The 26,126-nt window shown below is 42.4% G+C and overlaps 1 protein-coding gene across 4 annotated transcripts; it reads right to left on the reverse strand.

Moving 5' to 3' along the window:
- Positions 1 to 25: 25 nt before the first annotated feature.
- VPS36 (vacuolar protein sorting 36 homolog) lies at positions 26 to 21,853 on the reverse strand. Of its 4 annotated transcripts, none has more exons than XM_037011832.2 (14): positions 21,697 to 21,853; positions 15,767 to 15,835; positions 14,396 to 14,466; positions 11,731 to 11,845; positions 10,622 to 10,711; positions 9,811 to 9,897; positions 5,755 to 5,787; positions 5,560 to 5,637; positions 4,794 to 4,928; positions 3,314 to 3,379; positions 1,939 to 2,003; positions 1,265 to 1,349; positions 296 to 372; positions 26 to 211 (listed from the first exon to the last, which is right to left on the reverse strand). In XM_037011832.2, exons 1-14 carry the CDS (start codon positions 21,790 to 21,792, stop codon positions 118 to 120), a joined length of 1,161 nt encoding a protein of 386 aa, XP_036867727.1. In that variant the 5' UTR covers positions 21,793 to 21,853; the 3' UTR covers positions 26 to 117. The 4 variants fall into 4 exon arrangements, with proteins under 4 accessions (XP_036867727.1, XP_036867735.1, XP_073086000.1 ...); XM_037011840.2 differs by lacking the exon at positions 21,697 to 21,853 and adding an exon at positions 20,236 to 21,044; XM_073229899.1 differs by lacking the exon at positions 4,794 to 4,928.
- Positions 21,854 to 26,126: the final 4,273 nt, after the last annotated feature.

Genomic DNA, 26,126 nt, shown 5'->3' on the forward strand with positions numbered 1-26,126 from the left:
TATTATATTGTGAGGTTCCAGTAAATTCCATTTATCCGAGTTTACTTTCAGCTCAGTGTCATACAACTTCTACATGATGCAAGTATATGGATGAGAAGTATTTCAAATGCAAAACCCTCAGCTCTGTGTCATAAATAAGTTTGGGTAAAACCGCAAGCCTTCCACTGAATCGTCCCGGCAAAGATGGCCCATCTTCTCTGCAAGCAGCAACCTAGGAATCAAGGGAAACCCGCGGTCACCCGCCCGTTCCGAAACACAGACCCGATCGGTGATGCGGAACGGGGACCTCCCTTACCTCTCTTTGGCCAGGAGGACAGACATGCCCACGAGCTTGGCAAACTCTTCCGAGGTGAGGGATCCCTTTTCTGAAACCTAGCAGAAACACGTGGTAATTCTGACCACCAGGGCACTACCCTGGGAGAAGCCTCCTGGTGCACTTGGGAAAAAAATTTCCTGACTGCACTGAAATCCAAGGGAGAGTCCCAACAGAACTCCTCACTGACGTTTACTTCCAAGGAGCCAGCAGAGGCACCGTGAAGCCCCTCTGATATGATAAGGGCAACATGCCGAAGCCTAAGAAGGACTCTGCAATATTCCGCGAATGAACAAACAGTAAATTCTAATGAATCTGAATTCACGTTACATGCTCCAGTGAAGGAACAAAACATACAGGTTTACTTTTAAGTATGTGGCAGATATGTCTATGGTCCTGGGATTCCGTCTAGTTTGAAATAAGCTGAATAAATGTGAGTTACTCACATTACATAGGCTCACCACAGAGGCTATGAAGGCAGTAATAGTTCAAGCATCTTAATGTGTCATGGCAGCAGTTCGGCTAGTAAAATCAATCTAAAACAGTTGCCTTCCATATTTTTTAAAGCAATTCTTTCATAAAACAACTTGTGATATTTGTAATTCTGCTTAAAGTGTTCTGAAAGAAAAAATCCAATCATGGGCAACATTTTGATTAACAAAGTTAAAACCTGTCCTCAAAACTGAGCTTCAGAGGAAAAGAGAGCGCCTCGCTAATTCTGATTCTCCTTATCTGTAAGACACCATGAATGCTAGTTAAGTTTCAAAAACATTTCAAAGTATAATTTTGATTATTATTTACTAATTGGTAATGATAAACTATTTTTAATTGGGTCTGCAAACACTACTTTTTAGGAAAGTTAAATTTAAAAGGAAACCCTGTTTCTCAAGTTGCTAAGCACTGGGTCCTGGCAGCAGGCGCTAGTGACCAGCAGATGCCAGGTTCACATACCGTCTCCAAGGCCGAGGCCACCATTTCCTCTTCCCTGTGGGACTGAAGCTCAATCACCATGACACCACTGTCAAAAACCCGGAGCCTGAAGATCGCAGATGAGAGAACAAAGCGTGAGTATCTGGACCTGCTACTGCTACGGAGGTGCACGTGTTCTTTACTTTCTTTTTGACCAAGTATAACAAGACAACACTTAAAACAACCACAAAAGCAACTAAGGCACAACAGAAAAGCTCATGAATAAGCAGTTAATAAATTATGGGCTATAATCCACATGCTCAGTAAAATGATTACTTTTTTTTAACCTAAGGATAAGGAAAATACAGTTCAGAGCTGAACATCTGCAGTTCTCAGTCTGAAGAGACTAATAACATGGAACTGAAGTCTAGGAAAGGACTGGTTACCCCGACCTTGTGGGGTGAGCCCTCACTCTTATCTCACTGCCCCTGATCAATAGTCTGGCCGACGAGCCGGCTCAGGCCACGCCCACCCTGGCAAGGATGGAAGCTGGGAGCCAGACGGGCTGGTGGTGCCAAAGGAGCGTGTTCACATGCAACCCCAGGAGGGGCCGCTGGCTGGCTCCCCACGCAGGATGGGAGAGCGGGCAGGGCGCTCCTGTCGCCTGTCTGCGGGACCCTGGCTGCACGGCCAGCTTCCTGTGGGGGTTCTTTTACCTGAGAGGCAACTTCAGTGCTTCCAGCATCTTGCATGCATTCACTAAGTCTTCTGGTGAGAGCAGCTGATGGGAGAAAAGCCCAGTTCACACCGTGAATCGATAGAGTGGTGCTATATAATTATAATCATCACAAAAACAGACAAGGAAATCTAAAACGAATTATTTATCGAGGATTTTAGGCAAAACTTTTTAAGAAGCAGAGAGTTGTATTCATTAAAGCAGTGCTATACCCACGAGAAATACAAGGCAGATCATATATGTAATTTTCAATTTTCTAGTAGCCACAATAAGAAATAAGTGAAATTAACTTTAACACATAGATCAAAAAATTCATCATATGACATATAAAAATTGTTAATGAGATAGTTAACATTTCTTCATTCTGTATGTTCTAAGTCTTCTAAATCTGGCATGTAAGTTATACTTAGAGCACATCTCAACTTGCACTAACCACATTTCAAGTTCACAGTGGTCACATGTGACTAGCTAGCGGCTCCCCTGCCAGACCATGCAGCCTTAGAGCATCAGCCCAGGGTGGTGGCTGACAAGCACAGATCTGAGGCACAGAATGGGTCTGGAGCAAGCCCAGGCTGGGTCCAAATTCCTGTCAAACCCTATCTCCAGGGAAGCCTTGGTCAAATGATTTAATCTTTTAAGCCTTAATTTCCTCATCCCCAAATCATCCCCCAAGGGAGATAGTAAAAGTAGCCACCTCACCGAGTTACGGGGGGTGAACAAGAGGTGCAGAGTGCCTGGCGGATAGTAAGTACTCCCTGGCAGCAGTTATGATGAGCATTCAAAACACAGCAGAGGACTGGGCTGAGCCCTGCGGACACGCGTCAGTCACCTGCACAGAGGTGACTGCCGACATGGCAATACCGTGTTTGACCCCAAAAGCACAGAGCCCTGGGCGGAGCCTCGGCAGGCACGGACTCCTGGGTGCAAAGGGCAATGAGAGCTGAGTGGCCACCGCTGTTTCAGAGCCAGGGCAAGGCCGCTTTCCCCCACTATCGTTCAGAGGCAGTCTGAACCCAAGCCACCTAACTATCCCAGACAAGAGGCATCCTCCACAACCTCACTAATCACAACACAAACAGAATGTTAAGCTGCAAAGTGTCAGTCAGTCCAGACCTTTTGGAAAACTGAGTCCCAGAGAGGTTAAGTAAGCTACTCAAGGTCACTCAGCAAATCATTGGGAAAACCAGGAACAGAATACACCTCCTTGACTCCAGGGCAGTATTCTTTTCAATGCACCACATTTCAAAATATTTTTGATATTCATAACCCTTCCTCAAATTGTATTCACTGGAGGGCAATCTGTATTGTATTAGGAAAGTCTATAATTAGTTAAAAGAGTATCCAAACACTCTTACTTCCATTCCTCGCGCTCGGTTTACTAAGCAGTACACCTCTGTGAGTGACATTATTCCCCCTCGTTCCTATTAAAATACGAAATAAAAGAATTATGTTATAATTAGCACCAGTTAGCACTTCTCACAGAAATCATAATCAGAGTGAAATCAGAAATCATAAAATTTCTTAAGAAGCTTTTAAAAACTACATTTACACACAGGAGAACCTGTTCGGATACCATGAGGCATTTCAAATTAATATTCAGACTTTAATGTCATTATTGCTGCTTATCATTTACTTAAATGAAAAGAAAGGCTCTACACCATGGTTCAGAAAGTGTGTTTAAATGTTTTAAGTTATTCCCGCTAATAAGTGGAGAATAAATTACAGAATTAAATAAGAACATCACCAGTTTACAACCCTAATGAAACAGCAGATCCAGACAGGCACTGCCCGTGGCTGCTAACGTTGCTGAAAAAGGGCAATCAGATGCTGAGCACCTCCTGATGGAAATTCACGGCACCCCCATGAGATGCACTGGTCAGCAGGGGGAACTTCTGGATGTGACCACCACTTCCAGGGAATACACAGGACAGGGAAGCATGTTAACATGCAGGTTAGCAACACCCAGGCCCTGAGACACTCTGTAGATAAACGACCAGTTTCTCCAATGAACAAATTATGCGGGGGAAAAAAAGAGATGGGACAAGGGGAAACTGTGGAATTCACACTAACTTGAAACAAATCAACTAATTACAATGGTTCTGATTTGAACAAACTAAGAGAGAATATGAACACTTAGGTATTTGATAATGTTAAAAATTATTTTTAACTTTTCAGGTGTGAAATGGGATTTAAATATACATTTAAAGCATCTTTATCATTCTAATGACATACTGAAATATTTACAGATAAAGTGATGTGATGTCTGGGATTTGCTTTCAAATAATTTTTAGCTCTCACTCGCCTCAGATGTGACAATTTGAATGTAACAAAATGATAATAATTTTGAGTGGGGACTGGCTTACACATGCAGCTGAATGATGGACACAGGAATTCATTATGGTATTTTTTCATCATGTTTGATATATCTCTTAATATAAGTGCTTGAATAACTAAGTTTTGATTGCCTGAATGTTAGATTAGAAAATGAATCTGTATTATGAAATTTTTAATAGTATACTGTCTTAAGACTAGATATGTAAAAATTTATCTAAATACATACAGATAACATATTTCCTTTTGAAAATAAGATGAGAAAAGCTTCATATCAAATACATTTAGAAAGTTAGAGATATCTGAAATAGTAAGTGAAAACAACTTAGAAAACTGACAAAGAATCCAGTAATAAGTACACTGAACTAAATATTCCTGAAAGAAAAACACAGCATGTTGGTTGAACAGAAACCACATTATGAAAAGAGTTGTGCTTATGCTAAGATTTCTGATGATGTGGAAATAATTTGAGACAATGTAAAAGGCCCATTTTGTTTTTTTTACCTCTAAAGGCGCCTGCAATATTCCAGCCAGCTGTCTGGCCAGCTGCATGTGGTACTGAGTGCCTGAGCCGCAGGTTTCCCTGGTAACTGGGTTGGCTATTCCCATACTCAGCAAATAGGATTTAAACCTGATGGTCTGTGATAAGAGAAGAAAATGTACAGAAAGACTATGTAGAATTGGTCTCTTCACTGCAACATCTGAAATTCTTCCTTCATAAATTCAATTCAACTCAGTTATTTTTCCATCTACCCATTTCTTCTACCATGTTTCTGTATCGTGAGCTCTAAAAAAGTGGATTCTCGTTGGTCCCTGCAGAAATCTAACTATTCTTCTTCCTTCTCCTGTCTTGGCATCTGATACTCCATTTACCTCCCCAGTTTGGTGCGAGAGACTTAGAGAGCAGCTGTGCCATATCTATGCCAACCGAGTGACACAACTGAGAACTGAGGAAGGAAAATGGCTGTGACCAGGCTGTAGACAAACCGAGTGGGGCCGACATCAAACTGACGGCTATACGGGAAATAGCTGCTCCATACACACGTCAGTATTTTCTATGCCCAAGAAAAGGCGGTGTGACATGTCCTTTACTCCTACTGGAGCTAACAAGGTTTTTATGGTTGACTTTTTGTTCAGCACTTTTCTATGTCCTCAAGTCCAACAAGAAATAAAATACTACATTAAGAAAGCAAGTTGGTTAACTGCTAAAACATCAATGCGTTGTATGTGTGACCTAGATCTCAAGACTGTGAAAAGGCGATGCGTTTACCTCGTCTTCTGTGATGTCTCCTTGCTTGTCTTTAATCTTAGTAGCAATTGATTTTGATAACTCCACCATTTCTTTAGCCTGTTGAGGGAACAGTAAAAGACTGGAAAGAAGTAATCTCCCCAGTGTTTGCTAACAAAGACATGAGAAAACTGTTACGCAGTGGGTGCGCGTGTCAGGGGTGTCAGAGGCACATACCTTGACCATTAGCTTGCTGAGGTCTTCAAAAGCCTGAAATGAGAAACGAGTTTGTGTTGCAATCTGTCCAAAGAATTAAAACATTTTAAAACAATGAAGCACTCTATTTTCTTCCCTTTGATAAAAACTTAGGAAAATTTGCAAATATCAATTTATTTATATATTTTTATAAGTAATAAATCTATGTTATTCTGAGAATTCAGTTTAGTTGAGAAACCACAAGTTTTCATAACAAACCACAAAAAACTTCACTTTTTCAAAGAGCAAAGTTATTTTGATTACACAAAAAGGTGACATAAGTAACAGTTCTGAAAATACTATTTACTGTTCTTTGACACAAGCAAGAAAATTTGTCACTGTTATTTCCCAAAACCATTTCCTGATGGGAGGCCAAGAGTCAAGGGCACTGTAAAGCTTTCCTGGGTGAAACAGGCAATATGCAGCCTCAGGAATACGTCTTTGAGCTCAACAAGTCTGGTTTTAATAGCAGCTGTGATTTAACTGAAGCCATAAACCTCTGTCTCCGAATACTGATTTATTTTGTAGTTTGGATATAGTGGGTAGGATCTCACAAAAGAGAAGCACTCAACATCACCAAAACATATCTAAATAAAACCCAGCAATTATTTAATTTACTCTAGTGAATAATCACTTCAAAGGCCTCTTCAAGCTTAATCAGACATATTTATAACAAATGTATTTCAAATTATCAAACATACACCTCCAGGGCAGAGTACCTTCTGGCTAACTGATGGCAACAGATGTTATTTTTTAAAACCAATTAAGCAGCTTATTAACCAAAATAATTTTCTGAACACGTAAAATAGTGTCAGTGGGCTCTTATTAGCTCAGTTACATGCAGGGAAGTATGTATCCCCACCTGCTAGAGCCTTTGCTGAAAGAACAATGTCAGTCTGAGATCCTTATGGCCGACTACGGTTAATGCTGAAAACAAAGGGGAATGTGCACACACCTAACAGGAATTTCCTCAGATAAACAAAAGGCCTAAACTCTGGATTCTTATCAGCAACAGCCAGCAGCTGCAGGAAGCCTCTGTGGGAAACTGCGGCTGCAGCTCTGAAGCGAAGTCAACGCTGATGTTTGGGTGGAAGGTAAATCATACACCAGCCTAGTTTTTCCAGAACAGAACACACCCTGAACACTCTCCAATTTTTACTATGAATACACAAAATTTTAGTAATTTCTTTTATCCATGTAAAGAGAACTATCAAGACAATACTTTTAAAGTTGTATATGGTAAATCATAGAAAAAATATGCTGGAAGTGATGAGTCCACATAAAAGACAAAAATTAATCCTTATTGCTTATAGTCCATAAAAAAGCACAAATATTTTAGTGCCTCAGAGGAATCTCCTATAAAATGTTTAAGTGATTATAAAACACCAATAAAATCTTCTGCATTTCTATTATTATTCTAAAATTTGGAATTGACCAGCCATCCAAAAAATGAGTGGAGAAACAGCCTACAATAAAATTAATACAAAGTAAGATGTATGGGCCCCTTCTATTATTTTATCTGCCAATTGACAGAACCTCCTGTCCCTCTACCACATCCATCGTCTTATCATGAAGCACTTTTATTAAAAAAAAAAATCCTAGCTCTTTCCACTGAAAAGGTCTAGAAATAATGATAACCCAATGGAGACACATATGCCTTAACAGAGTGTGGCTCTGATGGACTGTTTCCCACTACAACAAACCAGACCAGAGCTCTGGGGACGGTAGAGCCGGGGCGGGAAATGTATAGGAACGTCCTGGAACTTCGGTCACACCGGACAGTAAGGAAACTACCAGGGCCCGGGTCACATCTAAAGCACTCAGGAGCCGGCCTGAAGAGGCTCCCACTGGCCAAAGACAGGACAATTTGAGCTTTAAACAGGATAATTATAACTGATTGAAATTCATCAAATATGTTAAAATTTATGAAATCATAATAATATGTTAAAAAGAACCCTAACTAGTCACTTTGGAGGATAAGGAACCAGTTTACTAACCTGATGATAAAGGAAAACCCACTTACCCTGCCCTCCCTTAGGAATTCTGTCCAGGAGTAGCCAAACGGTAGATGGGTGGATGTATCTCTTTAAGAGGTATTCAGCTGATAGATGAAAACTAAATAGAATATCACCATTTGCAACCACGACCAAACCAACAGGTACGTGCACTGAACATTAACAGCGCTGCTAACGTTGCCAGAAGAGATGCGTGCCTCCTGGTGAAAGGACGCAGCATCCCCAGGCTTACCAAAGGGACCAAACCCAGGATCGCCGGCACCTCCGGGTCCAGATGCCCATTTGCAGGAAACACACAGGGCAGAGGAACAGGCACAACCTCACCATAAACATGCCATCAGCAAAGCCTAACCTGCGGGCACTTAACAGCTCAAATGCCCTTGGTTCCTCGTCAATCACCTACATGTTTAGACTCAAGACGCTGAGAAGGAACTGGTGGTTACCATGAGGGGGCCTGCGGGGGAGGGTGCGCAGGGCGAGGGAGATGAAGGGACACACAAATCCCCAGTCTACCAGAGGCTGACTGCGGGGACGGCAGGGCAGCACGGGGGACACAGCCAGTGACTCTGTCACATCCTGTGTCGACAGGCGGTGGTAAGGATCTGATCGTGTGGGTAACTGGTGAGTCTCTGTGTTGTATGCTTTAAACTAACATAAGACTGTATATCAATTTTTAAAGAATCTACATTTTCAGTTAGTGGGCCCAGAGTAAGTATCATGATAGCCAATCTTATGTGTCGACTTGACTAGATCACGGAGTGCCCAGGTCTTTGGTCAGACACTGTCCAGGGTGTCTGTGAGGCTGGCCGTAGGAGGTCAGCATCCGAACGGGTCCAGTGAGTCGAGCACACAGCCCTCCTCAGTGCAGGGGGGCAGCATCCAGGTCGCTGAGGGCCGGAAGGAACAAAAAGGTGGAGGAAGGGAAAAGTCGCTCTTTCTCTGCCTTCCTGAGCTAAGACCTCAGCCTCATCCTGCCCTTGAACTGAAACCCAACCCCGTCCGGGCTCTGGTCCTCAGGCCTTCGGACTCCGGAATTTCCATCACCAGCCTTCCTGGGCATCAGCTTGCAGGTGGCAGACGGTGGGACTTGTCGGTCCCCACAACCCCATGAGCCAGTTCCTTACGATGAGCCTCACTGCATATGGCTGTGGATCTGTCTATACAGATATGTCTGTACAGACAGACAGCAGTACACTGATGTCTGTGTGTCTCCATTGGTTCTGTTTCTCCAGAAAACTTTAAATAATACAGGTATTCAATGAATATTTGCAGTTTAGACTTTATTTGGTTGACACACCTCTCTGAAGTTCTTTGAACAGCACGAATCCATGGAATTTTACTTAGAAAGCATTGTAAAAAAACAAGGAATTACTTCATAGAATAATTTCATAAAAATGCAAGACCATTTTTACATAAGCATGGGAAAACCAATGATGTGTTTCGATGTATTAACTCACCGCAGACTCTTTCCTAACTAGAGTTCTTTCCCCTCACTTGAATTTCCGCATAGATGAGGTTTCAGAGAGCCTGTAACGGGCCTGCTCAGGGTTGCTCTCCTGGTAGGAGAGGTCAGCTCGTCCGCTCCACTCGTACTGGCTGTTTCTGGCCCCTGAGTGGCCATCAGCATGAAACTGTGTGGAGTCCGCCCGGGGGGAGGGCCACAGACCAGCACTTTTCCCTCAACTAAGTCAACCAAATGTCCAGCATAATTATTCAGAGGACTCTGAATTCATTAGGAGTACCCACCAATCAATCCAGCTCAACTTGAAAATTCACACCCAACAATCTTGATGTTTTGTAACATCACAGAAAACAAACTTGCATTTCTCTTTTCCATTTCTTTGGAAAAGGTTTTTAATGCATGCCTTGGCTAAATCATGCCAACCCAAAGTAGACCTAGTAAATGGAATAAGAGAATTTGTGGGTCCAGGAAAACAAAACCACTCCGATATACAGAATGGAATTAGTCACAACTGTATCCCAAAGAATAAACACAAACAGCTGAAAACCTGTGTAAAGTTACCTCAGAAATGTTTCTGTCAGTCTCTTTCCTTTTTTCTTCCAATTTCCTTTCAATACCCACAATCCCTACAGCCCTTATTCTTCCTGCCTGAAAAACAAGAGTAGAAAATAAAACTCACAGAATAGGAAGGACACGGTCTTTTGTGACCCACCACTTTGCGCTTTCAATGACTGGAAAGGGCCCACAAAGGACTGAAGAAAAGCAGACAATTACATCCCGTTTCCTCCCAGAATGCCTGTTAGTTTCTTGCCATTGACAGTGATCCTCAATCTTTATAAAGAAAAACTGCACATACCATAAATGGCATATTTTATGCTGTGCTCCATATGCACATTAAATATCCTATTCATTTTTGTTCTTTGGCAAACTATTATCTATGCATCATATATGCAATAGGGTCTCACAAGTACAAAAATTTGTAGTAAAATTTTAGTACTTGACAGTTATTATATAAGCTACTTGCACACATTTAAGCATTTGTCCATAGTCGGCGATCGATTTAGACTAGCCTGGAAAAGGCCACCCACAGGTGTTGTCTGTTCTCTCGATCCACACCGACTATGAAGAACAGAATGCAGGGAGCAGAATCTAACCTCTGCCACCCCAAGAATTCCTCCGGTAAGGAGGCATTTATATTTACTAAGTGTATACTATTCACAGAGCACTAAATTAGGTTCTGTGAAAATAAATTTTCAAATGAGAATATCATTGCTTTGTTTCCATCAAGTTCTATAATCACAGAAGTCTCCTCCCTTAATGGGGATGTAAACACAGAGTTAAAAACACTGGATTAAGAAGTTTCTTAAAATACCTGGGGTCCTCGATTTGTTTGTAATGACTGGGACACTGGCATATTCTCCCATCTCCTCTGTGTCATTTCCTCTGATAAACGCCTGTAAAACTGTTAAGCACATACACACTCCATGAGTCAGGTTGTTGCGTCCTTGTACAAATCGTGACTGAATGTTTCTTCAGTTGGAAGTTCTGTTCAGTCATTTGCAACGAGCCTAGAGTTCTCAGAGACTTCAAAGGAAATTAAAGGAAGCTCTTTTCTTGGACCAACTTCAGAAAATGCAAAGGAAAACAAAGAAGGAACTGACCTATATAAAGTGAGCCATTCTCAACAGAGAGAAGTGTGACGATGCAATGAAATAAACAGACTTAAATAATCCTGCATATGTGAATTGTTTTCAATCTATAGCAAAACAGACATTAGTGCCAAGAAAAATATACAACCATTACCCTGAAGCTAACACAGAGAATAATTTGTCTAGTTAAAATGTAAAGCCATAAACCAGGGCTAAAACATGCCTACACTCCCCAAAAAGGAGCTATATTTTTCAGCTACAGTGAGAACAACTTCAGTGGGTCACTTATTTCTGCTCAGTGCCCAATGTGAGGGGCACAGGGCTAGGAGCTGGAGAGGAACCCAAGTAATTCATGACATAGGTGGGGAGATACACACACACTTGTCAGTGTGAAGAGTACTTATTATCAGAATATATAAACTAATATGCTAGGAATATGTATTTAAGGGATTAGACTGATATGGAATTGAAGACAGACTGCCTGCTTTGAGACCGGCGAGCCTTCAGACAGAGGCCATTTGACATTCCACGGCATTATATTCCGTGTTCCTTTCACCAGACTATACCCCTGAAAACGTTACTAGCAGCCTGATGACATGACTTAGCATTTCCAGCCTCTGCTCTTTCCTTTTGACGCCTTCCTGCATTCTGTTCCCACTAAAACCTGAACTTCATAGTCTCCACTGATAAGGCTTCAGATATCGTAACAATTTTACTGTAAAAATAAGGGGGAAACCTGGTATGTTGTACAATATCGCCTTCCACCATATGAACAGACAACAAAAATACAAACACCCATTCCTAGGCCAGTTTCGCTCACAGAGGAACTCACCTCGATCTGGCCATGTTCTCTGAAGGAGAGTCGGATGTAAGAGCTCTTACTGCTCTGGAATGGACCAGGCTCTCTGTCAGGAGGAGCTGGGCGAAGATGAACCACTATTTTGGCACTGAATGAAGAGCAAAATGTAATTTATTTAATTGCCTTCTAAAAAATCACAATTCTGTTTTCATAACTTCTAACATATTTCAGACCACTTTTAAAATTCATGTAGAAACAAAGGACCCTGAATGGAATCCTTTTAAATTAAAATTGCATTAACTCAGTGTTACTGAACCTTTAAGAAATGCTTTCACTTAAAACTTCCAAGCTCTGAACCAAAAGTTCAAGTTACTAGCTCTATAGAGTAAATGAAAATGTGGTTGTAGGAAATAAGTTCAAAACAAATTAGCAAAATTTTGGGTGGTTTATGATTTTTCGTTTGATTAGGGTTTTCTATCTACAGAGTCATCCCCAGAGGTTACCAGGGGGCCTATAATTTCTGCCAAAGCTGCTCATGTGAGAACAAAATGTGTGGAGCTGGCAGCAGACACTTTATTAAACTCCATCCAAAACTAACATTCTACAGTGTCATGTTTGGAAAATGTCATTCAGTCAACAGCATGATCTAGAAAGATACCCAAGAGCAAAAACAATTCTCAAAATGCTGCTGCTCTAGGAACACAAACTGCCACTATCTTTATGACTCCCGGTACCTGCAGTGCTATTAAAAATGTCACAATATTTGTTCAGATTTCTAAGTCTTTTTTCCTTTTTTTCCCAACCCACTCAATAAGCAATCTTTTATGAAGATTAGTAAAACCAAAAAACTCAGTTGCAATATACACAGCTTACAGCTTTATCTTTCTCTCCACATTATAGATTCACTTATCACTCAACCTTTTTTTTGGTTTAGGCCAAACAATTGCCTAAATACTACTGTAAAATGGAGATGCCATGTGTGGGGCCTCTCGCTGCAACAAACGCTTTGAGCAGTGAACCAGGCCCCGACTCAGAAGGACTCAGTGCTTTGTGGAGAACATCTTCGAGGGGGGCCAGCAAATAAACTGCGCAGAATCGCAGGACTGTTTGAACTGAACTGTCAAGTAGAGTGACAAAAATATGACAACCAGGATAAGGTGACTGAGCAAAAAGCATTATGCAGTCTTTAAAATGAAAGAAATCTTCAAAATTTTTAAATGAAAATACCAAGTTTTGTCAATGGAAACCCAACAAAAAGCTAAAAGATTATGATACAAAATGAAGTTTAAAAATCCTACAATCAGCACAGAAGATCCATGCCATTTTTTTTCAAATATTCATTTCTTAGGTCATTCAATTATTCGTATTTCAGCCAGTTTAAAATCCACTAAACCAAAGCAGCATCTTGGGCTCAGAGATGTTAGTTAAAAGGTGAGAATATATACACACCGTTGAATCACTGAGCTGCAGTAATCATTTAGAGGAGGGAGCTAGGGGCTCAAGACAACATTTGAGAAAGGGTACTCCGGCATATTACTGACCTCCTCACTGGAGATGTTTAAAAATAAGACACTAATGTGAAGGTAAATATTTTAAATATTTTTGTTACAGAGTTTAGATTTCCTTGGAACACAGCAGAGGAAAACTCAAAATGATCTGAAACACCCCTGAAGTTTTACTTTGTGGAACTTATTAAGAAAAGCAATACATACAAATATTGAATCATTATGTTGTACACCTGAAAAGAATATATTATTATATGTCAATTATACCTCAATTTAAAAGAAGAACTACAAAGATGGAGAAGAGTGACAAGGGGAAAATATAGAGAAATGGCCTCTAAAAATCTGTGCGTTTATTAATCTTTTCAAAGTGTCAGTTAGTTCCCTTTGTGCTAGGCACACAGTAAGGCATGCGCTGCACTGTCAGTGAAGGTCAACATTTGTTTAACTTCTGTTTAGGCTTCTAGTTTTGCTAAAGCTCAAGGTCAGCCGGCATGGAAAAAAAAACTCCCTATCAGCAGTATTTGTTCCTGAGTTGCTTTCAATTACACGTGCTTAAAATGTAAGGCCAGAATGTCTGATAGACCTGAATGAACATACACATCTTAACCTGTGGCTCACACCAGGGGGACCACGTCTGCGGTGCCTGGACAGTGCATCTTCTGTGTGCCCTGGTCTGATTACAAACAGCGGCCCTGATTACGCTTAAACAGTTATTGTCCCCCTTGGAACCCTCTTATGACACTAAATAAACACTAATATCTAACAAAACCAAAGCTGAGAAGCTTAACGGTCAACCAGAATTAGGAACAAAGTCAGTTATTTTTCTCAGATGGGTCATTTCTGATTTTCAAGTACTGAGTGGCCGATAGGCAGACACGTAAAGGCATACATGTAGGGAAATGTGCACAGTGACTGTGGCCGAAATTATGTATTACGACCCAAGGAGATCGCAGCAAACCGTAACATCTGGTCCGTGGTTTCAGGAAGATGCATCCACGAGTCCAAGGTAGGGAAATACTCTCAGGGGAGCTCCTGACCAACGACTACCATTTATAAAGCTCCAGAACACAATCGTGAAGATTCGCTCCCACATATGCAGTTGCGGCGCAGCGCTCGGTCAGCCAAGTCAGCGGCAACAGCGTGACTGGGGACGACGGTCGCGCGTGACGGCTGTGATACAGAGACCTGCTCACCTCTTCCCGATTCCAGCTGCCTGTTCCTCGATGAACACGATCTGGGAGAGAGGGATGGCCATGCAGCACTCCTGGAAGGTGAGAGACAGAAAACACGATGCAGGAGACTCATCAGAAGTCCCGTTTTACGGCATTTAATGGAGTGCCATATACTTTGAAGGTACTTGATAGTAAAAACAATAATAGTAATGTTATTTAAAAATCAGTAACTTTATGAAAACTTTTTACCTATAATATATTCTTACATGGCAAACAAACTATAGAACTGGTAAATAAAAACAAATTTAAGGAGTGTGTTAAATGGTTTTTCTTCTTTATAATTTTCTGTACTTCGCTCACCTACCTGCAGTTAAATTTTCACAGAAAATATGATGTAGCTTCCCCTTATGAGTGCATTTAATTTTAAAAACTATTATAAATGATTGGCATTTAATGGGTCTAAGGATTTCTAAAGTAGCCTTTTTATATGATAATCAATAAATTATACTAAGATTAATTAATTTTAAATCATGGTTTATGGACTCCTATCCCTGAAAAAGATCTCTTTCCTAAATGCATATTTCTTTTAAGAGAATCAGGTAACATTAATAGTTCTAAGGCATGAATTACCAAGAAGGGCAATATTGCCACTAAGGGGGCAGAAATTGGTTCTTGGGGTTCAAAAAGTGTCTTAGACTTGGCACGGATAATAGCCTTTCAGAGAGCCTCAGAATAGTATTATGGTTTATCTGTGGATTAAAATGTCATGGGGGAGGCTGCAATTATAAAAATCATGTAGGAGATTGCTTATTTTACTGGCAATACTAGAAGTTACACACACACATACTTTCAAGTTACAGATCTTCAGAATTATACACAGAACTTGTTCTCTCTTCCCAGAAACAAAACCCCGTGGGGGTTCCTCCTCCAGTTGAGCGACTCAGAGGCATCTTCCCAATGTCTAGGTGAAAGCGTGCACTTGACCGCAGACCTATCCTGATTCTGAACAGCAATCGGGAGAATCCTGAGGATGAGCTTTTATCAGGATCCTGACAACTGGAGGGAGAACTATTCCCGTCCCACACAGAGCAGTCTAGTGCGGGTCAGGGTCCAGCGGGGGTTCTAGAGGCAGGAGTCCCCGGGGCTCTCCCCTCCGTAACTACAGGCTGCCCTGCCCTGAGGGAGGACCGAGGCCCTGGCCCCTCCAGGCACTGCATGCAGGGGATCAGACGGGTTCACTCTCTGGACACTCTGAAAATGAAAATGTACTGCATTTATTTATAGTTTTTGCAGAAAGGAGGAAGGAAGGAAGGGAGGGAGGGAGGGAAGAAAGAAAAAAAAGCTTCCATGACTTAAAACCTGGAAGAGACGCAAACAAAGATTGTGTCTTACATGATTTTTCTGATCTCTCCAAATGAGTCGGTGTGTACTAAGAAGGAGGGTTCCGGCATCAAATTTTATCTGGAAAGACAAGATCATCACAAAATATTGATAATGTGTCAGTCAGTGGTGGTCCAGGTTTTCTTCCCTATGAATTACACAAAAGTAACTTAATCACATAAGCATTTTAGAATTAGGCTTATCACAAATTAAAGAGAAGTAAGGCTATATACTTCACAACTTTATATACAGACTTGCTAAAATTAGTAAAAAACTGCAAACAAATTAGATTGGAACAATAAGGAGGTGGTTAAATCACATATGATACATTCACATTACGGAATCCACAGAGAGGTTAAACAGAACAATGAGGTACAGCTATATGGACTATCACAGACATAGTGGGGAAAAAGCCACTTACAGCATATTACATACAATGTAGTCACATGGATAACAGGTAGATAGAGATAACTGCCATATCCTCCAAACTACATGTGAGATATATATACATGTGTGCCTATGGACATACACACACATGAAGTGGTAGAAAAAGGCCTAAATAGAATACTCAGTGATCTATTAACAATGACTATCTCAGAAAAAGTGTGAGGGAATAGAAGAAGAGAATCAAAGGACCCTTTTAAAACAATACACTTTACTATTGACTGAATTTTTTACTGTGAGATCAAGTTCTTGTATAACAGTCGTATAATTTTTAAATAATTTTTAAATGGTAATAAAACCCAGAAACAGACAAAAACATACAAACGTTAAGTGTGGATGGAGATTCAGTCAATGGTACTAGGACAAATGGGTTGCCAGAAGGGAAAAAACAAACATGAAGTTGGATTTATACCCAACATACTGCACCAAAATACATTCTAGATGGGTCAAATATTTAAGCTAAAAAAAAATTATAATAGTACTAGGAAAAATCACGACAATTTAAAAAATAATCTCAGCATAGAGAAGGTCTTTCTAAGAAAAGCATTAAAGCCATTAGCATTAGAGGAAAAGATCAATCAATTCCACTCCACACACATGCACACAAACTCTCCATACCACCAACAGCAAAGGGGACAGACTGGGAAAAATAATTGTGACTCACATCAGAGACAAAGAGCTAATTTCCTTGATATGTAAAGTACTGATTATTACGAATCAATGAGAATATAGCCTGTAATCCATTGGAGAAAAGGGCTGTCTAGTAACAGAAAAAGAACTATAAATGACTCTGAAACACATTAATAGCATTGGTAGATGTCCAACCTCTCAGATAATGATAAAAAGGCAAATTAAGAGAACATCAAATACCCCTTTCATCCATGAGCTTGGCAAAGGTCCAAAAGTTGGGTGACATTTTGTGCTGGTGAAGTGGTGGGGAAATAGGCAATTGCACACGTTACTGGAGGGGCAACTCTATGGAGAGCAATGTATTAATATCGATCAAAACTACAAATACACATATCCTTTGAGGCAGTAACTGCACTTCTAGGAATTTATCCCACAGATGAATTCACACAAGCACACAATGATATACTACTAGGTCGTCAGTTGCTGTTTGTTAAGAGCAAAAGGTAGGAAGCAATTTAAATGTCCGTCAAGAGAAAATGTGCACCCACACAATGAGTCAACTACTCAGTCATTAAAATGAATGAGAGATTCTATGTATTTATTGTATTTGATAAAATCTAAGATGCCATTTATTATAAGATGCATCCTGATTCCAGAGTTGTTAAAAGGGGGGCAGGAGACCCATGTGCATTTAGAATTGATGAAATATGGTAAATTCTCCACAGAGAATAAGTGAAGAAAAGCAAGATTGAGAATTTTGTCTGTGTAGTATATTACAAATTTGTATTTCAAAAAGGAGAAAACAATCTGCTTTATTCCAATAGCTGTGTATGGCACACACGCACAGCTCTCTAGAATGACGTGCAGTGGCCTCTGAGCACAAACAGTCGGGGGGAGACTTTGGACTTCATACTTTTTGTGGGTTTTGAATTTGTACCATGGGATTGTGTCACCTACTCAAAACATAAATGTAAAATGTCTTTCAAAACTATCTGCAATCACCAAAAAATGCCAGTTAGGTCTTTACGGTCAAACCTTTAATCTTCATAATTCATTATTATACACTGAATATTACATAAATAAGCAAATCTTGGAGTTGGAATCCAAGAGATTAATACATCAAACCTTTTCATTTCTGTTAAAATCAAGAAATACATTGGAGGTTTCTATTAACTCTAATTACTAGAAAGAGGAATTTGCCATAAGGTAGGGCTTGCTAGTATTCTTGTGAGGAATAATTAGTTATTTCAGAAGTTATAAGGTTGGTCCCATTTATAAGGCCGCCTTACAACACAAACTCAAAGGAAAGCATTTTAGTGAGGGTCCCCTTGATTACAAACAATAACCCTTTTGAGTTTAAAACAATGTGGTTAAATGTTTGTTAAGTCAACAACCAATTAGAAGATTATTATATAACATTCGTAAATAATAACCATAAACTTAATTATGTATGCAGTTGGGGCTTAATATATTCATGATATTAATATAGAAAAAAGCAGTTTAAAATGGTATACCTAGCACGATTACATACACACACTGACTATGCCAAAAGGACCTGTTCAAAAGTAGCAGGATTACTGATTTATCTCAAGTTTCTTTTGGCTTACCCATATTTAACAACTTTATTCTTTATCTAATTAAAAAATTAAGAAAATGCATTATAAGCATATATAACTTTGTGCAACTCTGAGATGTATATACATTATTTTTGGTTAAAACAGACATATGCAGAAATACTTTCTTGGGGTCAAAAAAAGTCCTTGTATAATAAATGACCAACACACTTTTGACATAAATTTTTAAAAATTATTTTCTAAGAGTAAGTTATGACTGTATTGCTAATGTCTTCATATTAGTAAGTATTCAATAATATGTTGACAAGCTTTCATGGTGGCAGTCCTACCCAACTGTCCAGTTTAAATGCCCTCTGGGAGCAATATTCTGCCAAAGCACTTCAGCACCTCAAAGAAAGGACTTCACCAGCCCCGTGTTTTCCTCTGAATCAGAATTAAACATATATGATCCGGGCACTTAATTCAGTATGGCTTCAAATGTTCTGGTTCAGCTTGTGTATGCAAAACCAAACAAATGTGTTTAAGATGTTTTTTAAACCTTTTTTGCCAATGAGTAAGATTTCTGTTTTGCAAAAGCAAGTATTTTACCAACTGCCGAGGACATGGTGCTACAGGACAGCATGAGAGTTCTTTCCCACTTCGGCTTCCCGAAAGGGTGTGAATTTAAAGTTGAAGCCAGGTGTGTCAACTGACAATGGGCAACGCAAAACGTTGCTGCTCTAAATGAAGAAATTGTGTAATAGTTCCCGTCAGGGATTCCAGGGCATCATGAGCTAAGCCTGACAGGCGAGTTTAGGCTGGTGAGCTCTACCACTCAGAGCAAGAATGATTTTAATTACTTCAACTCAGACATTCGCTGAATAAGCTCTTACCCTGTTTTGTTTTTATTTAACATTTTATGTTACCAAAGTAATACACTGTCGAAAATCTGGAACACATTTTTTTAAAGCTTCAAAAAGTAAAGGAAATGGCTCATAATCATCTCAGCTCAAGTGTGCATGTTTATATAAGTGTATATGCATGCATGTATAATCTTTAGATAAAATGAGGCCACAATGTTTATAGTTTTATAACTTGCTGTTTTGGTCACTCGGCAGCCTATCATTAGCAATTCCTCACTCAGCCCAGGGCAGGTTGTATTTAACCACTCCCAGTGCTGGACATTCAGATGGCTTCCAATTTTTTCCTATACATAATATACAGCATACATAATGCTGAGATGCACATCCTCACTCATTATATTTTTATGTATCTCATTATTTTCCAAAAGTAAATTCCTAAAAGTGAAAATAGCTAAATGAAAGAAAATATCTTCTAAATCTTTTAGTATACATGCTCCCAACTTGCCATTTTACACACCATTAACCTTCTACACTATTTTACTTTTTAAGTTATCTTGATATACACTCTTACGAAGGTTTCACAAGAAAAACAATGTGGTTATTACATTCACCCTTATTACCGAGTCCCCCCCACACCCCATTGCAGTCACTGTCCATCAGTGTACTAGGATGCCATAGAGTCCTTATTTGTCTTCTCTGGGCTACACTGTCTTCCCCGTGACTCCGCACACACCATGTCTATACTATTTTTTAAATTAGGTGAGGCTATAGACGCTTCTGTGAATTAAACAAATGACCTGTCTGCACCGCCTACGAAAACAACACATTGCCTGGTGGTAATGGGTCCATGAAAACAGTTCCTATGTAAACAAGCAAGTACACCTTTATTCACAGGGGGCCCTTGGGTGGCGGGAAGAGCACATTCCACCCCACTAATTACTGACGGTAGGACCTGGGAGAGGCTCTCCACCGAGGGTCTCGGCGCTCTCACCTCCGGGAGGATTCGGGGTGCTGGACATCACGGAAGGGTCTGGCAGTGGTGACCACTGATTCGTGAAGCTCTGCAGCGCCCTGAACAAGCACAGGCTTTGGAGTTTTGAGTCACAGAGATTTGACTCCTGTCCCTCCTGATAAGTACCTCTGCGGATTAGAGTCAAGTCTCTCTTTGGGAGTTATTTTCTCTTTCAGTAAAACACTCACCTCATAGGCCCATTGTGATTAAATGAGACCGTCTATAAAGCTCGCGGCCCATAGTAGGTGCTTTAATTTGTTCACGTATTTTACACACACAGGCCCGGAGGAACAAGGATGGGAGAGACACACTGTCGGCACCCTAGAAGCGTCCAGTGTGCTACTGGACAGCCACCTGCCCCGCGCCCCGGGGACGTGGTGAGCAGAACTCGGAAGACCGAGCCGGCTGGACCGCAGCGCCTGGCAGGGAGCCGGGGAAGGGTTCCGAGACCCGCCTGACCCGGTCCGGGCGCTGCCTGCAGGTCCTGGGTCCGGAAGCCTCCCGGCAGAGGCAGGAGGCAGGGCACAGGGCCGGCCCCCAGGAACCCGTCTGGCCCTCGGCGGGACCAGGCGGTGGTGGGGCGGCGCAGCGCGGGCCCGGGGCGGTGAGCAGGCCTGCGCGCCCGGCTTGGGCCGGGTCATCACTCTCCACCAGACCAACGGGCTGCCAGCCACGGTTTCCCCATGGCTCTACTCTCGGTGCTCCGACTCCTACACAGACTGGTCCGCCAACGGGGCCGCAAAAGTCCGAGGAAAAACTAGAAGGCGCTGGCTTAGCACAGGCTTTCCATATGCTCGTAATAAGAGCTCGTATTTTTTTTTACCTATTTTTTTAAATTAAGGAATCGTTGATACACAATCTTAATGAAGGTTTCACGCGAGGAACGCTGTGGTCGCCCCCACCCACTGCAGCGCCTGTCCGTCCGCGGGTGGGGCCCACGGCCCGGGTTTGCTCCGCCTGGAGCCTCGCGCAGCCGAACGCGCGGGCCGGGGCGTCCCCGACCTGCACGCGGGCGCCGCGCAGGGACCCCGGCGGCCGGGCCGGCCACGCCCACACGGCCCCGCGGGACGCACGGCGGGCCGGCAGGCGCAGGAAGTCCGACGAGGCGCTCCCGAAGGGCCGAGGCTGCGCGGCTCGCGGCGGGCGCCCGGGTCCGCGGCGTCGGCGGGGCCCCCGGAAGCAAGGGCGGCAGGCAGCCCCGGGAACCGCCGGGCCGGCGCGCCGCCTCAGCCTCGTTCCCGATCCGCCCCGAGCCCCACCCCGAGGCAGCGCCGCGCTCCGCAAGGGCGCGCACGGCCGCACGGCCTCCGCGAGGCGCTCCGGCCCGCCTGAGGTCGCGCGCTGACGGCCCCCCGAGCGAGCTTGGGGCAGAGGGAGCGCAGCCCGGGGCCGCGGAGGGGCGGCGCCGAGCGCTCGAGGCCGCGCCGGGCCGCCGCCTACCTTCTCCTCGCCGTCGTAGAGGCGCACCCCGCGCTGCTGGACCACCAGCGTCTCGGTGATCTCCAGCAGGCCGCTTGCCCACACGAAGCGGTCCATGGCCGCGCCTGGTCGGCCTGCGCGGGCGCCGCGGGGCCGAGAGCCGAGCGCCGGCAGCCGGCGGCGCCCCCTGGCGGCGGGCGGGCGGAACGAGCGCGCAGCGGGGCGGGGCCGCGCGCTGGGAGCGCCCCTGGCGGCGGAGCCGGGTACCGCCGCGCGGCGTGGCCTTCCCGGGGCGGGGCGCGCTGTCCCGCGTGCTGCCCCGCTCCGCAGGCCACCCCACCCCACCGTGCTGCCGTGCGTTAGGGGCTGCGAAGGGCACGACCTTGTTTTCCCGAATGACCTCCTCGCCTGAGTCGTTGCGCAGCTGCAGTCAGTACGCAAGCGCTGTTTTGTGTCCCTCTCTTTGGTCGCATTCAGGTCACTTTCATTGACCGTGTCCAAGACCCACGCAGGCTCATGCATTTACACAGTATTTCAATGCTACGTGGCTCTCCTGCGATTTACCTGTAGGCTGGGTCCGCGAGCAGGTCGCTGCCACCGGCCAGGCCTCTGCCGCCGTCTCTTTCATAATATTTACATATTTTGCATTATAAATGGAGCGCCTGTATTTGTACTTCTACAACTGATACTTTTTCCTTTTAGCATATTTTCTCAGATGTCCTCCCACCGTTGAATTAGTGCTTTAAGGAATTTGAACCCGTTTTTGAGAGCCTGCTCGTTATTGAGGACGCAGTTTGCAGCGCCACCAGAGAATCCGCCTTTCCCAGGCCAAGCAGCCCTGGCTACGTGAGACATTATCATCCTTCGCTACTTGGCAGTTTATTCTTGTTTCATTTTTCCATTTGTAGATGAGGCTTTTTCTCAACACGTTTTAATGGAAAGAAAATAGTTGTCCTGAAGAATGGCTAACACGGTATGAAGCTGGACAGCCTGCACTTCAGAACTAGGAATACTAATTTAGACCAAATTAACACCGGGGAGCAGAGGCGCAGAAACGGAGGGAGAAGGAGCCCCCCCGGGAGGGGGGTGTCCCAGAATCTGCGTGAAGAGAGCTTATCAGGGAGAAGGAACGGTGGGCCGTGAACGATCCTGCTGACGGCCCAGCGCCCGGGGAAATGAGGACTGATCACTGCTTGTACCATACAGAGCTGTTCTGGCGTGGACGAGTGGGTTCGGTGGCGTGGTGGGAGGAAAAGTCTGAATGGAGTGGTTTTACAGGAGAAAAAAAAGCGAGCACTTGTAGACGTGGAATACAGACAACTGCTTGGAGCTCTGCTGCAAAGGGGAGCAAAGAAAGGCCTTGGATACAGGAAGGGGAAGAGGCTGAGAGACTTTGGTTGGTTTGCTTGTATGTTTAGAGTTCTCTTTACATTCTTTTTTTTTTTCACTTTTTTTTTTGCTTTTCATTCTTAATGAAGCTCTTCTATGACATCCCTGAGTTCTGCACTCCACAGTAGCCTGCTATGACTAATTCATGTTTTTCCTTCTCTTTTAAGCCACAGTTGCCTGGTGTCTCATGACCTCTCTTGCCTCCGTATAGCAGTGTATGTGAGACCCCCTGCCAAACAGTAGAAATGAACACTAAAAATAAACTTTTGTCATTAAAAAGAAAAAAAAAAGGTAACATACAGCATCTTAGTATATAAACTTTAGTCCAGATAATTTCTTGATGCTCCTCCCAGTGAGAAGTTGTATGATCTGAGTTTCAGGAAGATGAGTTCGTCTCAGTATAGCAAAATACTTTATAATACTCGGAAATGCCAAGATGAGAAAGGGCTGCCTCTGAAATCATGGGTTCCTTTTCCCAAAGGCCACACGGTGACTTACTGGGAACCCTGTAAGTGATACAAACTCAGACTGAACATCCATGGTTCCCACTAAAGACATTTTACAAAGCCCTGTGCAAATAATATGAAAGCTTGATTGACATGGGTGTTTGGAGAATATAAATGTTCAAATTAACTCTGGAAAGAATTTTTAAAACCTAAGTTGAGAAAGTTATCAAACAGTTACAAAACACACACATACAAGCAAACAAAAACAAACCAGAAAACGCTTCAGGACCAAACAGGTGAATAATGTTTAAACCTTGACAGAATAATTATTTTACCACTTAAATTTTTCCAGAGCACAAAGAAAGTTTCCAAATTCTATTTATGAAGCCATAAAAACACTGGTTCCAAAACCCAACAAAAATATAAAGAACATATAGAAAAGGATCATACATTAAGAATGCAATAGCATTCTATAAAATATTAGCAAAAACAAATAAGCAGAATATTAAAAGAATGGTAGAGCGCAGTCCAATTGTAATTCATCTGAGTGCAAGTACAATTCAATATTAGGAAATTATTACCAAAATTCAGCCAATTAAGAGATCAAAGAAGAAAACTCAAATGATAATCAAAAAATAATAGTAAAAGACATTGACACAAGTGAACATCTATTCCTAATTTAAAAAAAATTTCCTAGGAACAGATGAATACTTTCTTGACACATTGAGGATCTTGTCCAAAAACAACTGGTTAATTTCCTCCCTGCCTCCTTTCCTTCCTCCCTATCCTCTCTTTTGGATTCTTTTATTTATTTAGGTATAATTGGTATACATTAAAACTTGCAATTACTTGTAAAAACCACTTGTAGTTTCCTAAGTGATAAGAGCCCTCAGCTCTTGCTCTGGGGGCTCCAGGATGGGGGCTGGTCACCAGAAAGACCCAACTGTGTCAGAAGCTGGGGCTTTCAGCACACACCTGCCCCCCTTCTCCAGAAAGGGCCCCAGGGGCTGGAAATGGAGCCCACAACTGATCATGCCTATGTGAGGAAGCCTCAGAGAGCTTCCAGCTTGAGAACACATCCTCGCCCAGAGGGTGACGCACGCCATCTCCACAGGGACAGAGGTTTCTGCACTTGGGACTCTTCCAGACCTAACCCTATGCATCCGTTCATCTGTATCCTTTATTGTGCCCTTTCACAAACCAGCAAGCTAAGTGTTCTTCTGCGTTCTGTGAGCTGCTCCATCAGATGAGTCAAGCGCAAGGAGGGCACCTCTGGCACCTCCACTCAGTAGCCAGCCAGTCAGAAGCACAGGTGGTGACAAGGGCTCACCACTGGCACCTGAAGTGGGTTGGGGCGCAGCCTTGTGGGACTGAGCCTTTAACCTGTAGGAGCTGACATTCTCCCAGATAGTGTCAGAATTGAGTTAAATTGTAGGATTGCCAGATGATGTCACAGAGAATTGCTTGTTGTGGGGGAAAAAATCTACATCAGTGACTGGAAGTGTCAGAGTGAAGGGTTCTGTGTAAAAATAAAGGAGACACAGAGGAAGGAAACACAATAGGGAAGACTGGGTCTTTCCTTACATAGGAAGGGAAAAACACTTTCTCCATTCTATCCATGGTGTTGTATCAGTATTTTGTTCCTTTTATTGGTGAGTAGTGGTCAGTTGTATGTCTGCGTCACAATTTATTCACCCATTCATCAGTTGATGGAGCTTTGGGTTATTTTCTCTTTAAGGCTATTGTAAACACAGCTGCCATCATTTGTGTACATATGTTTCCATTTTTCTTAGGTAAATACCTAGCAGAGTAATTCCTGGATCATATGGTAAGCACATATTTAACTTTATAAGGAACTGCCACAAGTGTTCTCTTAAGTAGCTATACCAGCAGGGTACGAGAGTCCCAGTTCCTTGACAAACCATGGTATTGTCTGTCTTTTAAATATTAGCCAATTTCATTGTGCTTTTAGTTGCATTTTCCTGGTGACTAATGTTAGACATCTTTCCATTTTCAATTCCTATATCTTCTTTGATTAATACAATTTTTCTCGCACATCTAAAAAACTGAGTTGTAAGAGTCCTTATTTATTCTAGGTGAAAAGTCCTTTATTAAATGTCTTGCAAATATTTTGTCCTGCTCTGTAGCCTGCCTTGCAGTTTTCCAAAGTGCCTTGAAGAGCAAAAGGTCTTGTATGGTTTCTTTTATAGTTCAAATTGTTGCTATTTAAGAAATCTTTGCCTAACACAAAGTTGCTAAGATTTTCTACTATGTTTTCTTCTGGAAGTTTTATAGTTTGGGTTCTTACATTTCTGTCTGCATTCCATTTGAGGCTTATTTTTTTGTTTGGTACAAGGAGTGAAGTAAGGGTCACAGTTAATATTTTGTATGTGGGTATCCAGTTGTCCTAGCACCATTTGTTGAAAAAATCATCTTTCTCCTCTATTGAATTGTCCTAGAAATTTTGTAGAAAATCAGTTGGCCATAGAGGCCTGGGTATATTTCTGGAATCAATATTGTATTTCATCGATTTACTGATCTTCCATCACACCAATACCACACTTGTACTGCGGCTTTATAATAAACTTTGAAATCAGATACTATTAGTCCTCCAAC

The sequence above is a fragment of the Manis javanica genome, chromosome 1 (genome assembly GCF_040802235.1).
Source record: "Manis javanica isolate MJ-LG chromosome 1, MJ_LKY, whole genome shotgun sequence".
Lineage (NCBI taxonomy): Eukaryota > Metazoa > Chordata > Mammalia > Pholidota > Manidae > Manis > Manis javanica.

Coding starts and splice junctions, on each gene's coding strand:
- VPS36 (XM_037011832.2), bottom strand. CDS start 21,792: ATGGACCGCTTCGTGTGGGCAAGCGGCCTGCTGGAGATCACCGAGACG. Junction 15,836..21,696: donor TCTACGACGGCGAGGAGAAG/GTAGGCGGCGGC, acceptor TTGTCTTTCCAG/ATAAAATTTGATGCCGGAAC. Junction 2,004..3,313: donor ACCGAGCGCGAGGAATGGAA/GTAAGAGTGTTT, acceptor TTCTCCCATCAG/CTGCTCTCACCAGAAGACTT.